Here is a 23351-nt window from a genome sequence, read left to right as displayed (position 1 = left end):
TTGATGATCTGCCTCGCTGTCAAGATCTTTAAAAAGGGAGAAAAGGAGTCACACAATAAACATGCGCAAAAAAATAAGCGCTTTGTGTGTGTATGTGTGTGTGTGTATACCCTGTTTTATCACGTATTATTCACACTGCCATGTTTTCTTTCTAAGGGACCAAAGACACCTCACAGCACAATACAACTGGAGCTCAATACAAACTGAGTAATCCTCTGCACATCCCACTCGCTGCTCTCCTTCTGTTTGCCCCTCTATTTTCCTTTCTCATCCTTTTCTTCTTTTTTCTCCTCCTCCTCTCTTTACTTTTGCTCGTCATCTTCACGTCTCCTCTCTTCTCTCTCCTCCTCCTCCTCCACCTTTTTTTAATCCTATTTTTCCCCTTTCTCCTCTACTTCCTCTTATATATATAAAGCTGCTTATCTTGTACAGCCTCTTTTCCCCCCCATTCCTCTCGTCTCCCTAACAGTTCAATTCAAGAAGCCATATTGGTTAAGATAAGATCATCTCTGGAGCATCCGCACATTACATAGCAGAAGGCCATATCAACCCACACTGAACAAGTCCATGTATGCAAATTTATGAATTATCTTACTAGGCCTCACTCCTCCTATGTTCCTCTTGCTCCCTTATATAATCTATTTTTAACTATTATTGTCTATATTCTCACATTATTTCCCACCTCCCAGTACATTTACATCTGAGCTTGCCCCTGCTCCATTTATCCCTCCTTCTTCCTCTTTTTTTCCCTCTTCTTCTTTCCTTCCTCTCTTTGCTCTGCCCACACCTTCTACTTTTATATTTTCTACCCTCTTTTTCTTCCTCTCTTTACTGCAGGCATTGTTCACCTTGTCATGCTGTTGTAGGACAAGCATCTTACATCGCCACAGGTCAGACGGCACTGCTTGTGGACATACACATACACACACATTTGTACAGCAGGGAGACAAACTCTCACTATGCATTTGGGCCCCCATACATGTCTCCCTCCTTTTTTTCTTCTCAATCTCTTTCACACACACAGCGTAATCACTGCAGGATCTGGTGGTGATGTGTCAGAGATTTCAGGGTCATTTTTAGATATGTAAGTATAAGTGCATGCGTGTGTGTGTGTGTGTGTGTGTGTGTGTGTGTGTGTGTGTGTGTGTGTGTGTGTGTGTGTGTGTGTGTGTGTGTGTGTGTGTGTGTGTGTGTATGTGAGGCAGTATTATACAAATGCAGTAATGTATGCATGGTCACATCTCCAAACATCACTGCCACATCAGCCCACAAGATGTGACATGCTGCTCAAATTGAAGTCATAGCATGGCCCATGAGCCTAGATACAAGGAGCACAACACTGCATCTCCTCTGCATTAGTGATGTATTAATAGCAGGAGTCTGTGTGTTTCTCATTAGCTTATGAAATAAACCGTTGCTAGGCTGGGAGTTGATGCTGCAAAATGTCTACAGATGGAATCTCTCATATAGAGTATAGCCAGACTGTGCCACAGCTTACAAAAGATGGTGTTACATAAAAATAAAAAAAAGTATATTTCTCATAATCAGTTAAGCAGTTACCAGATCAGTCCTTGTTGATATGTGGGGCTGAAAGACTTTGTGGCAGAGCTAAAGCAAATTTGGTGAACATATTTATAGTGTTTGCAATTCATGCTAATTGAAACTTTCTTGAAAATTAAATTGGCACACCTCCTCCTGACACCTCCCATTATTGGCAAAATCACACATGATCAACACAAATCAGACAGGAAGTGCCCAAATGTGCCTTGGTGACCACCACACTTGACTGCAGGTAGAGAGGATAAAAATGGAAGGGTGGAGGAATGAGCAATCAACAGTATCAGGAAGGAGGAAACAACACATATCAGCCATCCATTGTCATCATCATCATCATCAAGGTGTCTGCTGGGCATCTAGCCCGCTTTATTCATTTTTATGACTGACAGAAAGATAGGAAGTAAAGCCTGGATTTATTTCTGGGGAGGAAAGTGAAAGACTTTTTTTCTCCTTGATTTATCTTCCTGCAGACTTAAAGACTTTCCAGACTTAAACGTCTCAAAATGAATAAAACACGTTGAAGTACCCTGATGAATATAGGTTCACACAAGTTTTTTAAGTCACAATCCTACAGAAGAGCAACAGAGGCGTAAATTAGCCGCTAGTTTTTGTCATGAGGGATCCCATCATGAAACACGTAAAACATGTAAAAATCAGGCAAATATGGAACTAATGTTATCTGGGGAGGCAATTACACAAGCAGCCATATGTATGATGATGAAAACATTATTATAGAGCATAAGACATGAAGCCAATGCGATACAGAGGAAGTGGTTTTATATAAGTTTAGAGAGCCAGATGGGTTCGACATTGAAACTTTCTAAAAAGTTGGAATCACATGGGTGAATTTGTCCTTGAAATGGAAAACATATTGATTGTAACAAAGGAGATCACAGTAATCAAATGTCCTTTCTATCTTGTCTACTGATTGCCTGCTGAACAGTAAATGGCTGCTGGGAAAAATCTATTTATTTCATCATGATACCTACCCACCGGCCAATGAGCTTCTCACTCAATCGAAAAATTAATAATACAGAACAAGAGCCATCTAAACATTTTCTAGGAAAAACAACAGCAACTGCAAACCAAACATCTAAAGACTTAGATAAAAGCAGAAGATTGAAGACTGCATTCTCCTTTAACTTCTGCACGCGACTGAGGGCACTTAATGACGCTATGCACTTTACGGACCTATGTTTTTTCATATGGGGATATTTTTATGCCATGCTTTTAGTTTGTGTATTTGTTTTATGTTGTCTCTTTTTGGTATGTGCACGTGCTTGTCTGCGTGACAGAAACTTGGCTCAAACAATCATACACCAGCTATGGCAGAGAGAGAGAAAATGTTTCTTTGTGTAAACAGCTTTTTTTATCTCACATCTACAATCATATTCATACTGTTCATGCTGTCCTGAGATGACACACACACACATGCACACACGCACTTAAAGCTTCAGAGCCATAGGTGTATAAAAGGAGATAACTATGACAGAAGTGCCCTTAATAACTACTCTGGTGTTGTTTGGTTATTTAAATGTAAATTAAAATCAGGGACTGTCATTACCAGTGGTCCCTGCAACACTTTGTAGTCATCTTGTAACCATCACTTTCTATAGAAAATAATGTCTTTGGTTTGCTTTCTGGTCAAAACACAGCGGGAGTCACTGCTCTATCTCACTATATTACCTGCTATTGAAAGTTACAGAATTGCTTTCACGGATGTTGTGGATGTATATGCTAAACAAACAACATTTTAAAATATATTCATACGCACGGTGAACGGTGTGCACATCATGAATCCTGCACTTATTTTGTGCGAGGACTTATTTTATGGGGAGAGTTATAACATTTTTGCGCACAAATTAGTGAATGAGGCCCGATGTAATTAGAAAATTGATGAAATTTACTGAATGATGAATGAATGAATGTCTGTGTTTGTTGACAAGTAAGAAACATACAATACCAGTCAAAAGTTTGGACACACTTTCTTATTCAAATGAATGGGAAAGGCCAGATGTTGAAAGTTTTACTACTAAACAGGCCACACTATTGATCACCTCCAATAAAGGTGTAATTTAATTTTCACAATGAACATCTCTCCAGCCTCGAGACTGAATGCGTTCAATTCTGCAGCATCAGACAGACTCTGTCCATGACTAAAGAGATGTTACTGACCCCCCTCGTACAAGCAAAGTCCATCCCTGAGGCTGTGGTGTTAGCTCATAACCATATCCTCACCTAGCATATTATATTCTCCACCAGTATTCGATCACTGCCTCAGGCAGGCAGGGAAAAAACAAGAGACATCTGATGGACAGAGAGAAAGAGAGAGAGATAAAAAGGAGAGAGGAGCATGAGATAAGGAGTGACTCAGATGCTAAAAGAGTGAGAGAAAAGACACTCAAACAGGAGGGGAGATACATTTCCTGTCGCCCGTTGTGATATTGTCAGTGGACAGTAACGAAGCAGATTGTTTAGCCAGAGTGGCTCTCTAATTGTCTAGCTGACAGCAATTAGATGGCACTTGTTAAAGTGGCGCCCTCATTAGGTTACAGACCACTCGCACCAGGAGGAGACACTGCAAAATGTAAGTGTGTCTTTAACTATAGGGCACGACCCAAAATTGGTGGACAGCCAAGGTGACTGCTAGTGGGTTACCATATGTCACACTAATTAATGAGCCCCAGTCTTTGGGTGAGAGAACTTCTCATTTGGCTGCTTATTTGGTTAGGTTAATGGGCTAATCAGCAGCTTACTCACCTGTTTAACTGGGCCTGGAGAGATGTGACAGAAGGTGGTAAAGGTCCTCAAGGTCTGGAAAGCAGTCGATATTGCGCCAGGGCAGTTGAATAAACAAGTTAGTCCTGTCTAGTCTAGTCCAGTTTAGTCTTTGTCAGATTACTAATCCAACTCCAGCTTCCAATTCCAGTTCAGGCTCCACTGGGTCCAGATATATTTTGTTCTGTCCGTGTCCAAACAGTTCAGGTTTCTTTACGTATGTGCTGTCCAGAGGCAAACATCTGACTGGGTCCAGTTAAGTTCCAGTTCAGTCCGGCTCAGTTCTCTTTAGTGGAATTGGCATTATTCCCGATGGATTAACAGTATAGAGCCACTTGGCACCAGCCATGTTGAGAGTCACTTATGTCTGGTTGCAAAAACACTGAACCATTATTGTTTGAGCATTTAACACACAGTTTATTCATATCTAAAAACCAGACTTACCCAGACTCCTGTCTGTGTGACTTTTATTCCTTTTCTGTTCTATTCTATTGTATATCCAGATTGTGATTATCTACGTGTCCAACTTTTACTGTTTAGCCATTCATTGTCTGTCTGTTTTTACCATCCGCTTGGTATCTGTCCATGCATGTTGATGTGGCTCCAGATGGTGAGAGGCTCATTCATATTTTCTGTCCATTTTCTATTTCAAAACATATCATTGTTGTTTTTTTTAAATTACCCATTGTAGCTCACTGTATCAGCCTTCCAAACTTACACTGATGTTTTAAAGTGGAAAAATCTGCATTTAATGTGTATTCCATTAGAGCTGTTCAAGGATCCTGCAGAAACTGGCCAAACAGACACCAAACAGATACCAAGCCTTGACGCAGTCGTCCAATCCAGACATGAGAACCGAGTTAAGCATTTAAAAGTAAATCAGACAGTACAGGTGTGTAACCCAATGTTATTGATGGAAACAAAGTAATGGGGAGAGTAAACAGGCGATATGGGGAGAGGAACTAGGGCCTTTTTTTTTTCTTCAGGGTTTTCACCAGTTCTCTCTGGTGGTGATGTCCACTCTTCAACATCTGCCCCGCAGAACAACTTCAGGCTTCTGGAAAACAGGAAAGCAAGAACATCATGGTTTGAAAGTAGAACATTAAGATGTCAGGCTAAAAGAGTAGAGAGGAAAAGGGTATCATCTGGGCTTTAAAGGGGATTTGGAAGAGCAATGGGGTTAAAAACAAAATCTGGACTAGGAAAACTTCTGACAAAAGGGTAAGAAACCAAGGTTCTTGAAGAAAGCAGCAGAGGTATGGTATAGACACAATTTATCATGTATGAGATTAGGAATGGATTAATTAGCATAATAAAGAAAAAAAAATAGAAAAGCCATATCTACACTTGAAAAATATATTGCTCATAAACAACAGATCCACAAGTTTTAGTTGTTTTATATGCATTGTTTTTTTCATAACTTCTAACTTGACTTAATAAAAGCTAATATTCACAGAGAAAACTTTTGTATTTCTTTCTTTTAAGTTTTGTGAGTATATTACCCCCTAAGGGAAAACAGAACAAAATGAAAAGTCAAAGCCTTTTTTCCATGACGTTAAGGTACCATCAGTCTTGTTTTGAAGCTATAAAAATGATAAAGACACAATTGAGTATGTTTAGACTTGTTTAGTCCCATTATATCCTATTTTTATATTGGAAATGCAAGGTTTATGGATATTCAAGCAGCTAAAATTGTCCAGATTTGCAAATACGTGGCTTATTATCCATTAATTTACTACACTGCAAAAGGTTTTCCAACAGTAAACTCAATCCAACTTTCAAACTTTTTAACTTCTTATATTCTATTTACTTCCTTTTGTCAAATATGTTTGAGAAAGTAACTGCTGTACAGTCAGGAAATACAACAAAAGCCTACATAAGCAAGGTCTGCTGACAAGGGGAAGCGAAGAAGTTCAATATCTCGGAGAATGATGAAGCTGTACTTCTGTTGCAGTATATTGCCACAGCTGTTATTTGTAATGTGTATGTTTGTCAGGAGTACATTCTTAACTATATTTGTCAGGAGGAATATTTCTTAACAGCATTTATGTACAGCCAGTGCTTATTGTGTCAGGTTAAGAATGACGCAGAGTCTTCTTAATGCCTCCGTCTGTATTCATCCATCACAACCACTGCACATCTCCGCTGTCTTCTCCTCCATCATCCTCCACCCCTTTGCCCCATCTTCTCCTTAATCACTCTTGCCATACAGATGGATGAAGGAGACGTGATGATACAGAGAGGAGAGGAGAAGGCAGCACATGGATAGAATAAGCCAGTGTGAGTGGTGATGAGATGGATAGAAAGGACAAGGCAGCAAAAAAAGGTAGACAAAGGAGTTATGAGTTGAAAACAGACAGGAAGAGGAGAGGTAATACAGGATTTAAAATAAATGGTATATGCAAATAGAGCATTTTGGGGGAAAAGGATGTGCCAGCAAAAAAGATATAGAGAGAGGGTAGAGGGGGGTAAAAGGAAAGAGCAAAACATGATGAAAGACAAAATGTATTGAAAAGGAATACAATTAAGTGAATGAAGGAAACCAAAAAAAAGAGAGAAAATGATTGCCAAGTTATGAAAATGAAAGTAGTGGATGATAAAAAAAAGGTTGGAAAGCAGAACCAAATAAAAGACAGCAAAAAAATAAAAAAATAAATTAAAATCAGAAATATACAGAGGTAAGCAATAGGGATAGAAAGAGGATAAACAGGGCATATTAGTATAAATGAAAAGGAAAAGCATTAAAGTCTCAGTTTACCTATATTTCATCATAAAAAACATTTTGCTCTGGTTTAGTTTTAGTTTCCTTTGCTCAGGTTTTAAAATATTTGTTGCTGAGTTCCCTTCTATTACTCACAGCAGGGAGAAAATACATTTTAAACAATTGCCATCGCAAAAGCAGTAATAAACAACTCTTTGTACAAAAGAGCTTTTTCTGCCCCTTTAATTTGAGATTTTCCACAGAACACAAAAGTCCACAGTTTATTTTAGCAGAAAGTCATTCTACTGAAAGAGAGAGGCAGAGGTAGGGACTTTGCTTGTGGAAAGAAATAAGGCTGCAGCTAACAATTACTTTCATCATCAATTAATCAGCGGATTATAACTCATTTTAATTTTTGTCAGAGGCGACATATTCAAAGTCTAAAACCAAAAGATATCCAGAACATTACATCGTCACATTTTAAAAGCTGGAAATGTCACTAGAGTCACTTTTTTTCTTGTTTCAGGTGTGTGTGTGTTATTTGTCCTGAAAACAAGAAACCCCAAAAAGGGTAAAAAATCAGCGTGCAGGTAGAAGCGGGGGGTGCGGGTGGGGTGGGGTGGGGGGTGCAGTACAGATAGTTGAGGAACAAGGACATAGGGTTTGAGAAGGGAGAAACTGCGGAAAGACTACACTGTAGGAGGAAATCCAGGCAGTGTTAAAGTTTTAAGTGCCGCTCATTACTCTTTTTGTGTAGTGTTGGCGTGATCTCTTTGTGAGGCCGAGAGACCTTCAGATCATATAGTCTCTCCATTCGACACTACGGGGCCGCCTGTCATCTGCTGCTGGAGGCGTCCGAGAGACAGAGGAGAGAAATGGAGAAAGAGAGAAAGAGAGAGAGAGAGAGAGAGAGAGAGAAAGACATGATGAAAAAACAATAAGAAGCAGTGAAAAAACCCCTGACACAAATGCAGCAAAACAGCGCTGAAAAATGGGGCAGAGAGAGGAAGTAGAAATGTCAGAATAGTCAGAAAGCGGTTAAAGCAGAAAGACGAGAGAAAACGACAGAGAGACAGAGAGAGAGAGAGCTGAGAAACACAATGGGAGGGGGAATGGTAGAGGGAGATTCCAAGAGATGAATTCAGAAGGACAGACAGCAGTGAAGAATGAGGCTAAACATAAGGGATGACACTGAAAGGAGTGATGATAGATTAAAATACACGGAGGACAGACAGGCTACAGGGTCATGGATGGGCCATGGGGAGAACACTTGCTCTTCACACAGAGTCAGACACATCCTTGTGTTAAACTCAACTCTTTTACCATCTCCTCTAACCTTGTGGGGACATTCACACTGGCTGAAGGCAGTCAAGCCTTTTACATTACAACACAAAATGCATGCACAGATCTGCAGGGATCTGTTACCTGACCCTGAGTTTACAGGCACACACACACACGCACGCACGCACGCACGCACGCACACGCACACACACACACACACACACACACACACACACACACACACACACACACACACACACACACACACACACACACACACCCTTGTTTTTGTTACTTGACTTCTAACCCCTTAACCTTGTCGTCCTCCCGGGTCAAATTGACCCCAGTTGACCGACCTCCTTCCTTCCTTCCTTCCTTCCTTCCTCCATCCCCCTTTCTTCCATCCTTCCATCCTTCTGTCCTCTCTCCCTCCTCCTTTCCATCCTTCCTTCCTTCCTTCCTTCCTTCATTCTTCTCTCTTTCCTCCCTTCCTTCCTTCTTTCTTCTCTCTTTCCTCCCTTCCTTTACTAATTTAGCAATTAGTAATTGAGGCAAAAATATTTCTAAACATCTTTAGTATAGTGCAATTAGGGCTGAAACAATTAATTGATTAAATCTACAGTATGTACATCTTTCTTTGCTGAACTATGCCTCAAAGCACCCAGTATCATTGATCAGCCTGTCAGAGATGTTCCCTTATCAAGCTTTTAAGCTAGTCTAACCAATCAGACCAAAATCAGGGGTGGGGGCTCACAGATGTCAGTCAATATGTGAGTCTCATGCTAGCACTAGCTTAATTACCAGGACTAATTTTCAACATTACATAGTTTCAGTTTCTAAAATTTGAGGAGTTGTCATTTTTCTTTGTCATGTAAAGTGAACACCTTTGCTTTGGGTTTAGGATTGTTCATTGAACAAAACAAATAATTTATGATGATCTTGGGCTGTAGGAAATTGTGTGTGTGTGTCTGGGGGGGGGGACAATTTATAGAACAAACAATTAATTATTTGAGAAAATAATATGGAGATTAATATATAATGGAAATCATTGTTAGGTGCAGCCCTATGGGAAAGCACTTGCCTTGAGCTCCTGATGTAGTAACTTATTTACAGTACCTTATTTACCCTACCCCACCCTCCGACTACCAAACACATACACACGCACACGCCCAAAAGAAAAATAAATCAAACAAGTGATTTTTACAGCATATTTTAGGTTAAAGAATAAATAATTCAAATTTATGTACACCAGTGTGAACAAGACAGTCTATGAAAGGCAAACAAACAAAAAGAAAACTATCACCCACAATGTGCTTATTTTTTCATGTTTGGTCACATTTTTGACAACCATGGGCCTTTAATGGGGTCTCTCTGTGTATCTGTCAGATACTCTGTTCCTCAGGCGCTCTGACTCACTGCAGCTCTCTCTCTAATCAGATCAATGTTTCCTTTCTCTGCAATGCAGCAACCAGTGAAACACATCACAGACACAGCTGCACCCTGAGAAACCCCAACAGCCTATGTACAGACACATGAGTGTTATCCCTCATTGTAGGTTGCCCTCAAAGTGCCAATGATCCTGGAATCAAAACAAGAACACAAAGGCCAGCGGTAACTTTACTTCCTGGATAAAGTGTCAAGATAAAAACTATATTAATTGGGTTTGTTGGCCGTCTTGCACAACGTTTCGACTGCAGGAACTTTCCCCAGTTCCTTGACATGTGTTTCCACCAGAGGAATCAGGGTCTAAATGAAGTTAAAGAGAAATGTTTTCACCCCAAAATAGTCACTGCTAAAGGGGTAGTACTGTACTTTCCAGAAGTGCAGGAAGTTTGGGGGCAGGGTTTGCAGGGTTGACCTCTGCTAATTGGTCAAACACACAGTGCAGCTGCTTCAACTTGTGTACCGCTTAGTTCATAAACAAGGAAAAATCCTCTTATCAATTTAGGGCCAGTGTAGGACGAGGGGAGGACATTTCTATTCATTTGATGAAGTTAAAAGTAAAGTAGGCTTTGCTGTCGGCTTTCCGACAAAGATTAGAGAAAAAAGTGCGAGCAAGCAAGAAAGAGAGGAACAGAGGCAGTGAATGAAACAAATAACATGTTATTTTCTGATTGTTTTACATCGCTTACATTCAAAAGCGCAAATAAATAACCATCAAACACTCTACAGATGATTTGCTGTGGAGTTTTTAATTTCTGTTGCATTTTCCTCCTTCTTTCAAACGCAGCTGTAATTTTAAAATTCCTCTTGGGTCCAATTTACAAGATGATCTACCTGGTTCCTCAGATGTGGTGGAAATGCAAACAGGACAACAGGGACTTAAAGTTTCAAGTTTAGTTCCTGAAAGTAGTTCTTTTCCATGTAAAATACTTGGAACTTTTTATTGAAATGGGGATTGGTTGTAGTCTGGGATGTTGTTTGGAAGTCCTTTGGTTGACACACTTCAGTGAATTTGGGTTGTGATTAGAAAGGGAATGTTTGGCTTGGTGCATGTGGTGGCACTTCTATGCTACAAAGTATAATTGAAGGAAGTTCCTTATTGAATTTAGCAAAATTCTAGCCTGTTACAGCCCTAATGAGGACTCCCAAGCTCCTGCTCTTTATAACTCCAATTAGGCACATCAACCTCATCCTGCAAAAGCAAAGGGAAAGAAGACATCATTGCCAGTCAAGGGGTTAGCACGTCAGGCCATTTACCATATGTGGAGCAAGGATTGGATGTGCTTAAATGTGCATAAAGACAGGAAGCAGGGGAAACAGCCACTAGGGCTCACTCTGAAGTTGAACAATACACCTGTCAGCACTTCTAAAGCTCACTCAGTAACACATTTCCCATTAATTAATCCTTATATAAACATAAATGTAAAAATGATATGTGGTTTCACACAGGTAGTTTCACGGGTAGTTACTGCTGAATCTATATCTTGGCAACTGTTGGCCAGATGTAGTGACATCATGGAATCTCTCTGCGTTGCCTGGCAACCTCATTCAGATGATTTCATGCTTTGCTGGAGTCTGCACTGCAAAATTGTTTTAGTACATAACTTTCAGTAAAACCACAACTTGTTGTTTTTACTTCTTGTTAGTGTGTTGTTGTATGCTGGGATGCTCTTTAGAAACTCTTTGGACTGACACACTTCAGTCCGTTTGGGTTATACAGCTGTTAATTAGGCCTATGGGGGGGGGGGTGATTGGGTTGGTGTATATGCACCACGATGCTACAGAGTAGAAGTCAAGGAAGTTCCTTATCACAGTTCAAATTCTTGCCTGTTACAGTCCTAATGAGCCCTCCTGTTCTTTGTAACACCAATTTGGCCATTAACCTCTTGGAACAGTTCCTGAACTACATCTACACAAACTTTCCCCCTAATATGGCTTCAAAAGCGGAAAAAAAACTAGATAAGATATTTCAGTATGATGTCTATTGGCAATTAATATCCAGTGTATTCTTTTTTAGATAACATAGCACTTGATACAATCAAGACTTAGAGACTGATGTGGGCAATGTCCAGCACATTTAATTGTGTTATAAGTGTCAGATCCACTATTGATCCAGCAGAGCTGACGAAGGTGAAAATCTTCCATGAATTTGCTAGTGAAACTGCAGCACTCTGCACGGATCTCTCATCTCCTCCCTGCTATCAATGTTAGGCTCAGTGACACCTCATTTCAACCCATTCACAGGGGCCAAGTGACTGACACAGCAGCACCTGATAAAGTATTTCGACTCAGCTGTTTAAGCCACTCACGTGAAATGGTGCCTCCATTTATTCGCTCTAATTTCCTGAGTGGATTAGTGTTAAAGGGGAAGTACACTGGAAAATTCTCATGCTCCTGTGGATTCCTATAATTATAGCACTATTGAGAATTTTAAGCAGTCTTTTTGAGCATGTGCAAGTGACGTCAAAAGTCTAGTTCAAGAGAATCGGGCCCTAATTATAAAAGCAGGTCTTATCTAATAGCCTTTACTGGTAATGGCTGAGGTGCATAAAAGCAATTTTCTCTTAGTGTCTCGCATGTTAAAGGAAAGATAATAATAATATAATTATGCATCATTATGCTTTTAATGTGATGCTATTTTCTCTCCTTTGAATTATACTGTGAGTCCAAAATGACAAGAATATATCACAGTTGTAGGAAAGAGAAAGTGCCTCTTTTTCTCTCTTTTCCTCTCTGGTTCTTGTTAGTGCCTTCATGCCAACTGTTCAAGATTTCTGACAGCTATTTGTTGTCAGTAAGCCAGTAGTCACTACTGATAGAAACTAAAAATACTTCATTCAGGCTGGCGCCAGAGGTTGATCCACATTGAGACAAGAGAGTCAAAAGATCAAGAGACAGTGAATGGAGGCCTTAAGCTCAAGTTGTAATAATAGTTCTGAAGCTGAGAATTAACCAATTTCAGTGCAGCTAATTAGGTTGTGACTGTGCTCAACTTTTGGCTGTCATCTACACTCTGGAACACGTTCAGAAATGAGTTTGTGATAACAGCACTGATGTTGGATTTCTAATCAGAGAGACACATTTTCATCACGAATCTTAGCTTCACTTCACAAGGCCAAACTGAAAGAAGGTAGCTTTCTTTTAGTGTGGGCTTCACATTGTCCACATACTTTTTGTGCCTTTGCTTTATCATACACACATCCTAACCCCCTCTCCCTTCTTTTTTCTAAAGAAAAGAAAAAAGATTTTATTGATGTTTTCCCTGCTTTCTTTCGTTCTATTTTACTTTCCTCTTCATCTGGTCTGTATAATTAAACATTTCAAAGAGTTCTGTATAAATACACTTTACTTTCTGCTCATAGCTGTTGCTTACAACCATTACCAGCTGTATGCCCTAGTAAGCTTTTTACTGGGTTTGGTTTTGATTTCTCCCTTCACCATCACAGTCTTATCTTCTTACAGTTTCTTATTCCACGGTGTTCTTTAAACTTGAGATTGCAACAGTTATCTATTGCAGTATGTATAGTATATTCTTTATTTATTTTTTTTACATTATCTAGGATTACTTAATTGTGTGTATATTTTGGACTGTTATGCACCAAAACACCAAAGCAAATTCCTTCTATGTGCAAACCTACTTGGGTAATATTCAGTCTCAGTTATATGTGTCTGCAGGATTCAGCTTAGTTACTCCTGGAGGGGTTCAATTAGACTCCAGCTGAACCTAAAGCTAGTTGCTTGGATTTGTATAGAGGGCACCCTTGGGGGAACACTCTGAACTGTAAATCTATACAGCTGTATGAACATTCATACATAAAAGTTTAACTTTATGAAGACAGTGTATCTGCTTGAATATAACAATATTTATAGCCAATTAGTAAAGCTTGTTGCTTTTATAAGGTGTCTAGAGACGTTTCAGGGCCTTTTACTATGCCTGTATATTGTTTGTTCTACCAAGGAAGATACTTGGATGTGAGAAATAAAAATAAATGTTCTTTAAAGGACTGACAAATTGACATCCTTTGTAACTTCCTCAAAACATGGGACTTGTACATGGGATTTGTACTTTTTATAAAGGGTCTTGGATTTCTTCCAAACTGATATGGAATATCATCCAACCTTCAAAGCCTTCTTCTTTGTTAAGAGTACACTTTCTTTTTTCACTTGCAAGCTCTGGAGTCATGTCATTCTTAATAAGGCCATTCTGGGGGCTGTGACCATTGCAGCGTGTCTCCATAGCAGGAACCGGCCCTGAAGGACAATCTCCCGTAACTGTTACGAGGGCAAAATGAGTCACTGTACTCGGTACTAGGTTGCGGCTTGAGGTTGACTTCGTGCTGATTGGGTGTACTCAAAGCGGGATGTGATGTCAACAGAAAGCGTCAAGATACAATGGCCGAGGACCGAGTAAGAGGATGTTCCCGTAAAGTTCCCACTTTCTAAATGTTATTATTAATAACTAATATTACTATTAGCAAACAAGCCTTCTCAGAGTGCTTAAAGTCTAATAGTTTGTCAAACTGCAATGGATGAGGCACAAGGAATGGTAATATGCATCTTAGCTATAGTGTCAAATCCGTTTTTCCTCTAGCATCAACCCACATAGGTTTCTTTTTTACCACTGACATCGACTAACTATGTAGCGGTAGATGCCAGCACTTTACAAAGAGGTAACAGCATCACGCACATCTCATTTGGGAAATAAAAGATGGGAACAAAACTGGTTTCTGAAACTATCTGGTGACTTTGAAGCCTTTGAGTAGCATGTGCTATCCGCTGTTGTTCGGAAATTAAGCCTTGGAGTTGAAAAGAACAGCAAGAACAGCTTGGAGGATGTAATTTAGTGTAGCTACACTGCTAGGAGGGTAATTCAAGATTCAGAGAAGCTATGATCTGACTTGACAATAATCATAGAACAGAGAGTATACTAAAACTTAGACGCTACTGCTACTGAGATCCCACCGATCCACAGACAGGAAGTTGAACATATGTTTTGCCCTCTATCGCTATTACTAGCCTTCCAGTCCACAAGGATTGCATCTTTCTTATTCATTCTCTCTTTCACACTCACTCAGTTTCTCACTGTTCCACTCTCCATTATTATCTCGCTCAATTTCACACCCTCAAATGCACATTGTCTTTTTCTCATCATCCATCTCTATCTGTTTGACTGTATTGTTTGGTCTTACTTATTTGTCTCTGCGCTCTTTCTTTATCAACTTATTTATTTTTTTGTCTTTCTTTTCATCTCTCTGAAATTGCTCTTCATTGCTCAGCTGCCTGTCCTCTCTATAGTATGACTACCTCTTCCTATCGCTGTCTCTTTACTACCTGCAAATTCCTTGGGGGAGGTGGGTTCTTTGGCGACAGATGGTGGTCTGCTTTTCATTTCAATTGCGACCCTGGAGGAGAAGCGGGCCTTGGTGGGCGATAGCAACTCCTCATTGGCCAAGGAGTCAGTCCTTGTCATTATGCTCCGTCCACTGCTCTCCTCCTCCACCAATGCCACAGTGTCTCTCAGGGGGTTGCTAGGCGACATGGCCCTGGAAGGCCCGTGCGCTTGGTCATCCTGACTGTCAGTCATTTTTGAGGCAGAACGAGGTAGAACTTGGACCTGTCCACCTCCTCCTTGTCCATTGCTCTGCGGTCTTGGCCCAGCTCCAGAAATGGCTGCTTTTCCGTGGCCTGCCCCTTGGTGGCTGTAAACCTTGTATCTTATCATTAAGATGATGATGAAAACCAGCACAGAAGCCACGATAATCCCACCGATGATGATGATCATAGTGCCGCCCAGGAAATGGCTGTGTAATGCCTGACACTGGCTGAACTCTGTGTCTGTGGTGAATGACAGACAACCTAGAGGACGCGTTGCAGTCAGGGATGTGACGACATCATCAAACACGGCCAGGACGCAGAGATCATAGTTACGCCCAGCGGCAAGATCACGGACCAGGAAGTCATTGCTGGTGGATGGTATCATCCTATGGGGAAAGCAAAGGGAAAGGGAAAAAAGACATCAGTGTCAGTCAGAGTAATAACTTGAAGCAAACTGATATATATTGAGTAGAGAAAAGATAAAGAGTTAGATGAGAACACATATTTTCTCTCTTGTCTGGGCATTTACCATATATACAGCAAAGACTGAATGTGTGTAGCTTATGATAAATATTGGATGCAGGGGAAACAACAATCTGCCAGTACCTCTAAAGCTCACTAATTAACACATATCCCATTTATTAATCTATACACCAACAGAAATGTACAGGGAGTAACTGTACATGCTGGATCTATATCTTGACAACCACTGGTCGGGTGTAGTGACATCATGGAGTCGCCTCTGGTTGCCAGGCCATCCCCTTAGAGACGAAATTACACTGTGCTGGAGTCTTCACTGTGAAATAGTTTTGGCACATAACTCCCAATAAGACCATAACTTGTCATTTTTACTTCTTGTTAGTATTTGGATTAAAAGAAAAAAAGATATTATGTGCTAATTAGGGAGCTTTAGAAGTGCCATACACATTAGCAGTTTCCACCTGTCTCCGGTTTTTATGTTGTGAAAATCACCAAATGGCTATTAACTCCATACTCAAAGCATAAATATGACAGTTGTAACAATCTCTTTAAAAGAAAGAAAATAAGTATATTTTGGGGATGTTTCCTTACATACCATACATACACACCAATGTACACACACCACAACATGTACAGCAAATGGCAATTACCAAAGTATCATGGTTAGTTAAATGTTAGTATACAGCAGGGGTGTCAAACATACGGCCCGTGGGCCAGAACCGGCCCGCCGAGGAGTCCAATTCGGCCCACTTTTCTTCCTGTGTTCTTTTCCTTCCATCTTTCCTTCCTCCCTTTCTTCCTTCCTTCCCTCTTTTCTTCCCTCCTTCCTTCCTCTTTTTGTCCTTCCTTCATTCTGTCCTTCCTTCTATCTCTCCTTCCTTCTGTCCTTCATTGTGTCCTTCCTTCCTTCATTCTGTCCGTCCTTTCTTTCTTCCTTCCTTCCTTCCTTCCATCCTCCCTTCCTTCCTTTCTTCCATTTTTCCTTTCTGTCTTCTTTTCCTTCCTTCCTTCCTTCCATCTTTTTAATGATCCGGCCCACATGAGATCAAATTAGTCTGTATGTGGCCCCTGAATGAAAATGAGTTTGACACCCCTGGTATACAGTATAGGTTACATTTTATTTACTGTATTGTGCCTGTTTTGAAAATCTGTGTGAGCTTCTCTTCTTTTACCCTCCCACTCACTTCATTTCTTTTGAGGTGCTGTATTAAGTTTCTTAAAAAATACAGTGGTGTTATTATGTTGTTTGTCAGTTGTTGGCAGCAAATTGTGTCAAAATATCCTCTCAATGATATTTTACTCTCATCAGTTTGTATAGAAGCCAGGTTGGTTAACCACAGACATAAAGGGGAATCACAAAGGCTCTGTCCAACTCTGTCCATTAACCACTAGACTGTACCAATCAAATGAGAAACATATGAGAAGAGTCATATAACAACAAATTGGTCCACAAAATGACTATGATTACATCTGATTGTATAGCATCCCTTGTATTATGTTGTGTGCTATTCCATAAAAGCTCCAGCAATGACACATGTGCTATCATTATATATTTCCATGTGGTGCTGCCTGTGGCACAACAGCCACCTCGTCGTCTTTATTTCCCCACAGAGGTAGAATTCATAAGCCTATGATCTGACAAACACTCACGTAGATCCATCCCCCACAGCTGCAGGAGTCATCGTTCTCTGATTAAACACATTCCTGATTCTTCCAATTGTCACCTTCTATCTTGGTTTTTTAACAAGCTACATCCTGTATATCTCTAGTTTGTCCTTGCTATAACTTTCCTGAGGGAAATTCAGAAAGAAAATCACCCATGTAAACAGGCACATTGCTTTTTTTTCTCCTATGCTTACCTTAGTTGTACTTTCTCCTTGTCTCTCTGCTTTCTCTAGGGATCGATAGTGTAACTAGAGAAATTGTCAAACGCTCATATGTCATGCATTTGAGCTAAATCATATTTCCCTTCTACTTCATTCAGCTTTTCCCCTGTGTGTACTGTAAGTCTTTCTACACCACTTTCTATGTAGGCCTGCTTATGCCCATCCCTCCACCATAAATATATATTCCACCTCTTCATGGAGACAGACCGCCTAACATGTGTGTGTTTGTGTGAGAATCAGTGGGCAGCTGGGTGCTGGCTGGCCCAGTATCAGTGCCAAGCTCATCGATGACATTGAACCTCCACCAGGAAGTATATCTTGGCAGATAGCTCTGTGTATTTTTTTTGTGTGTTTGTTTGTATGTGTGTGACCTTGTGGTTTTTCTGATGTGAAAGGATCCCTGCTCTGAGCTCTTACTTAGGAATCACACACCAGGATTTGAGAGCAGAGCTGGACCAGGAGCAATTTTAAAAGTGCTACTAAAAAATACAATATAAAAGCAATTAAGAGAAAACAGTACCCCTTGTCCACCTTATTACAGTAAACTTAAAAACAACTACAGAAAGAAAGGTCTCTTGCATTTACTTGGAATAAATAAAACCACAGTGATTTGTTTCTTTTCTTATCTTTGCAAACTAAATCATGGCTTATTAAGGAAGAAGGTTCAGGGGAGTCATTTGGAGATTTGTTCCTGCAGTGTCATTCACTGAACTCAACAAAGCACACATGGGCCTCTAATCTAATATACACAGTCTGAGATCCTGTTTTCCAGTGATACATGTAACATGCTGCATAAACTTACAACACATTTCTTTTCTGTTTATTAAAATATGAGCTGTGATTCTCATGAGTCATTGCGAGGTGTATAAAAGTATATTTAGTAACAAAATAATCAAACTCAAACGCATTAGTCGAGTCAAGTTAGCAAGTCGTGACTGATTATAATTAAATTGTCATGGAGACAGAGGAAACATGTTTTAATACTTGTGACTATATTGCCTCCATTGTGACCTGTGTGCCAATTTTCACAGTATCCATGCAGTTGTGTTTAGCAAAGATAAGGGAAATTAAAGTCCCTATAACATATAATGTGTTACTTATTTTTTCACTTCAGTATTTTGCATTCAGATTTTGACGCTTGGAGGCTTTTTTCACATTCATCTGCTTAAGGGAGAAAGTTTCTCTGTGTTCATCAATAATCTGAGATTAAAACATCACAACAATTTTGGAGCCAATACTGGTCCAGCAACTTGAATCATCCAGCACAAACACTGAAAATGGACCTAACAGTGAAGTAGGTGACATCTTCAAAGAGTCTGGATTTTTTAATAATGAAGAAGGATTTTTAAGGAAGTAATTGAATACTTTTGTGGGAAAAACCATACCACACACACATAATTAGTCAAAGCAATTTGTAATTTAAAAATAAGATTTTAACCCTCCTGTTGTCCTCGAGTCAAGGAAGGAAGGGAGGAGGAAGGAAGGATGGAAAGGAAAGAAGGAAGGGAGGAAAGGGAAGGAAAGGAAAGGAGGAAGGAAGGATGGAGGGAGGGAGAGAGGGAGGAAAGAAGGAAGGAGGGAGGGAGGTAGTAAGGGAAATAGGAAGGAAGGAAAGAAGGACAGAGGGAGGAAGAAAGGGAGGAAAGGAAAGAAGGAAGGAAGGTAGGAGGGAGGGAGGAAAGAAGGAAGGGTGGAGGGAGCAAAGAAAGAAGGGAGGGGGAGAGGTAGAAAGGGAACTAGGAAGGAAGGAAGGAAGGAAGGAAGGAAGCAAGGAGGGAGGTAGAAAGGGAAATGGGAAGGGAGGACGGAAGGAAAGAAGGACAGAGGAAAGAAGGAAGGGAGGAAGGAAAGAAGGACAAAGGAAAGAAGTAAGGGAGGAAGGTAGGGGGAGGAAAGAAAGAGAGAAGGAGGGACAGAGGAAAGGAAGGAAGGAAGGAAGGAAGGAAAGAAGGAACAGTCAAAACAGACAGGGTCAATTTGACCCGGGAGGACGACAGACAGGTTGTCAAAGAATAATTTTTAAATATCTTCAACCATGTTGGGAGGGCATCCTTAAGTTTAAAGTAATGCATATTATTTTTTATTCCAAATTGCATGATGTCGATCGGCATCATTTCTGGCTGCAACTCATTTGAAATAAACTAAGCTTGAAATAAAGAGATACACTGTCATCAGTCTGGATAGGTGAGAATATGACAGGCATGGTGAGGAGTTATTAAGCCCACCTATGACAGAGAGACAGAGAGAAACTAATGAGAGAGCTCTGTATGTAATAGGCTATATTCCGAGCCAGCCCTTGACATTTCCCTCTATGTTGTGATTTGCTGTCATTAGGTTTCATTTCAATGAGCTCCCTGTCATGTTGATTTGATTTGTTTTATTCTGTTTCATAATGAATAGGTTATGCTGAACAAAATATGACAAGTACATCCTTTGTGGACAAACAAACACACACACAAAGGGAAATTTGTGTGTGACTTTAGACGATTTGAGGGGAGGATGCTTGATTCAATGTGCAATCAATCCAAAGCGCAATAGCATGCAATGGAAGTAAATAAAATAAAAGACCGTATGAATCTGAGTAAAGCCATAGCTAGTGAGATGTAATAAGTACTCGTGGTGAGGGACTATTTCTGTTCATTTGCACTTAACAGAGCGATTCCCAAAACTAATATTCTTAATCAGCATTCATCATTAGTTATAATACACCTCATCTATTCGCAGGAGACTTGACTGTTGGCATGAGTCTGTACTCCACACACCAGTGGACTTGGTCAGGATCAGGACCAGCTGCCAGGTCATAAATATCAATTCTGTTATCACTGACATTAATTAGATCAATGTTATCCATCTAGATTGGGTGTGACTGAATCTGCAAACCCTTCAAACGACCCAGATAATCTTTGCCAATCATCCACGTCTTCACCTCTGCTCTCCCAGGGAACCAAACCAGGAAAACTCCACAAGCCCAGAGAAGTGTGAGTAAGTGGGACAGGATGGATGAAACATTTAATATCACCACCATATTCCTTGTTAGAGTTTGGTGAATAACAGATACCTACAGTATATAGTATGGCACTTGTGTATACATGTATTTTTCCTGTTTTTCTGCAGATGCTTTTCTTCCTTATTTCCCCTAGAATTACTTCAAAGAGGGTCAGTTACAGAACATCCCTTGAGCAACAAAGGATTAATTGTCTTCCTTAAGTATACTTCAAGAGGGTGAATTTTTGCTGACACAGCACACTAAAACCTGGGCCTGTTACTTGAAAAGGCAGGTTCATTATTCACCACCCTGCACTGATGCCAGCTGTACAAAAAAATGATGGCAGTAACTTCAATTATAACTAATGAAATCAGCATATGGCATTTAATTTGCTGATTGGCCGGCATCTGTTTGTGTTTTGCTCACACACACACAGTTATACAGATGTGTCAGGATGGCTGCGGCAGTTCTAACCGATCAATAATTAACTGTGGCTTGAAGTTTTGGGTCTTGTGTAAAGTGTGTCAAGACTTTAAAAAGGGACAAGGACTGCTGGGCCAAGCAGAAATACTTAAGCAAGCCCATTTGACGCTGCAATCATATTGGGTGTGTTAATGGGTTCAACCATGGACAAACACCCTCACACACACACTCAGGGAGAGTTAAACAGCTTAATGGATTCCTTTCCTCCAGAATTCAAATGGGCACAGACACACAGAGCTACCCAACACAACTAATGGTTTGTACAAGTATGCTGTTTCCTCACGCACCAACAGACAGATCAACAGTCAGTTATGTTTTGTCACTCCTCAGTTTATCCTCACACCCACAGGCACACATGCAAACATGCAGGATGGTGCGCCCACACACTGCTAAAAGACTATAAAACTCATTCAACTACACAAACCGATAAACAATTTCACTGTTTGAATTGAACAGATTATCGCACACCATGTGATCTGGCTGTGTGCACAAATGCACCAAAATACAGCAGGCATGACAATAGTCTGATTAATGTGTTTAAATGATTGTATAAGCTGACAACTCCTCAGAATAATCCCTTTTTTTCCAATTTATATTTTAACAGAAGTAAGGATTTGCACAACATTGGGCTTCATGCCTGAATGCTTTCTTATTTTTTCTATCATATTTGTTCTTGCACAAAGCAATAATAGGAAAATAAGAAAATCCCACACGGGATTCAAACTCCCTTAACTGCCCTTGTCTTAAATCACTAGTTCAGCCTCATGAATGCCCCCTGTTCAGGAGGTTTGTCTGTATGTAGGTTTGTGAAATATGATAATTAGTATTGTTCATGCCCCTAAAAATGTCATATGAGGCTTCATCATCAAGTTTCATTAACAAAAAAGTTCCCAAATAATAAAAACACTGTGCAGCTTTAAGCCCTGCTCCTAGAAATCAGATTTCAATCATGTAACAAATTCAGGGGTGACAGTAGGAGACCTAAAGCTGTTAGAAAATATGAGTCCAGCTAAAATGTCATCAGAGCAGAAATAACAAAGGAATGCATGGACATCAAGTCAGATACTAAAAAAGTATTTCTAAAGCAATAAGTTCTCCGCAATGGGAGTCAGTCATGTGACAGTCACAGAGTGGAATATTATATGTTACATTATCAGCTACTGGACAGAGACAGAGGCAGCTTTCATAGTGAGAAACTACTGAAGCTGTTATGTAGAAGCTGCTATGTCACAATATGCAACAAAAATAATAAAATCTAAACAATATTTCAGTAAATTAGCAGCCATGATGAGAAAATGGCAAATAGAACATTCATTTTGCAATTTGTTTGTTTTAATTATAAATGCAATTGTTATCAATTTATATTTAATATCATAGTTAAACTTTAATTCAGATAAGGACATTATCATTGCGAGTAAAGATTGATGAATCCCACAAATGTTCTTAAATGACTTGTATACACTGTTTAAGCACAGATGCTTGCATATACACAGATGTGTGAATTAGGTATATTGTTTTCTTGTGAAGATCGCAGTAACACTAAACCTTGAGACAGTGCCTTGTAGCAGAAGAGATTACTCAATAACTTGAACTTGCTGCTTAACAATATTTAGTCATTTTAGTTTTTGTCACCAAGCTTTAAAACTGCACATCATATTCATCAAAATTGATTTTATACACAATATAACACACAGTTCATATGACAAAGAATATCTCATATATATAATTTACAAGCAATTTGTCATTAAATAAAAACTCTTCTCTTCTCCTGTGCTTATGATTGAGCTCTTTTTAAAGCACTTTACATTTTAATCTTTCATTTGCACTCTATGTCTTTTTAATGATTTTAAAGCAAATCATTATTTTATGCTGCAATCTTATATTTAATGCTCTATTCTAACATTTTATTTCTCTCTTTCTATTTTTCTGTACTTTGTTTTTATTATTGGTTTAGGGGGTAGGGGGGTTAATTGTATGTTTTAATGTTTCTCAAATTACATGTTTTTCTGTTTTATGTAAAGCACATTGAGTTGCCATTGTGTATGAAATGAAATATACATAAAACTGCCTTGCCTTGCCTTGCCTAAATATATCCATTGTAGTACAACAGATAAGGGCAGAAAAATATTATTGTAAGAGCATTGCAACACTGTAAGACATA

At 39.6% G+C, this 23351-nt stretch overlaps 1 protein-coding gene across 1 annotated transcript in view; it reads right to left on the bottom strand.

Moving 5' to 3' along the window:
* zgc:172282 (leucine-rich repeat and fibronectin type III domain-containing protein 1-like protein) overlaps window positions 1-23351 on the bottom strand; it is an 83391-nt gene that overhangs the window by 7152 nt on the left and 52888 nt on the right. The window contains exons 7-8 of the mRNA XM_053320259.1: window positions 15092-15741; window positions 13880-14011 (exon numbers count right to left, since the gene is read on the bottom strand). Of these exons, the coding sequence (XP_053176234.1) occupies window positions 13880-14011; window positions 15092-15741 (782 nt within the window). The remainder of the gene's footprint in view (window positions 1-13879; window positions 14012-15091; window positions 15742-23351) is intronic.

Source organism: Scomber japonicus, chromosome 6, assembly GCF_027409825.1.
Source record: "Scomber japonicus isolate fScoJap1 chromosome 6, fScoJap1.pri, whole genome shotgun sequence".
Classification (NCBI taxonomy): Eukaryota; Metazoa; Chordata; class Actinopteri; order Scombriformes; family Scombridae; genus Scomber; species Scomber japonicus.
Note: the sequence above shows the minus strand (reverse complement) of the source record. Positions and strands in the feature narration are given on the sequence as shown.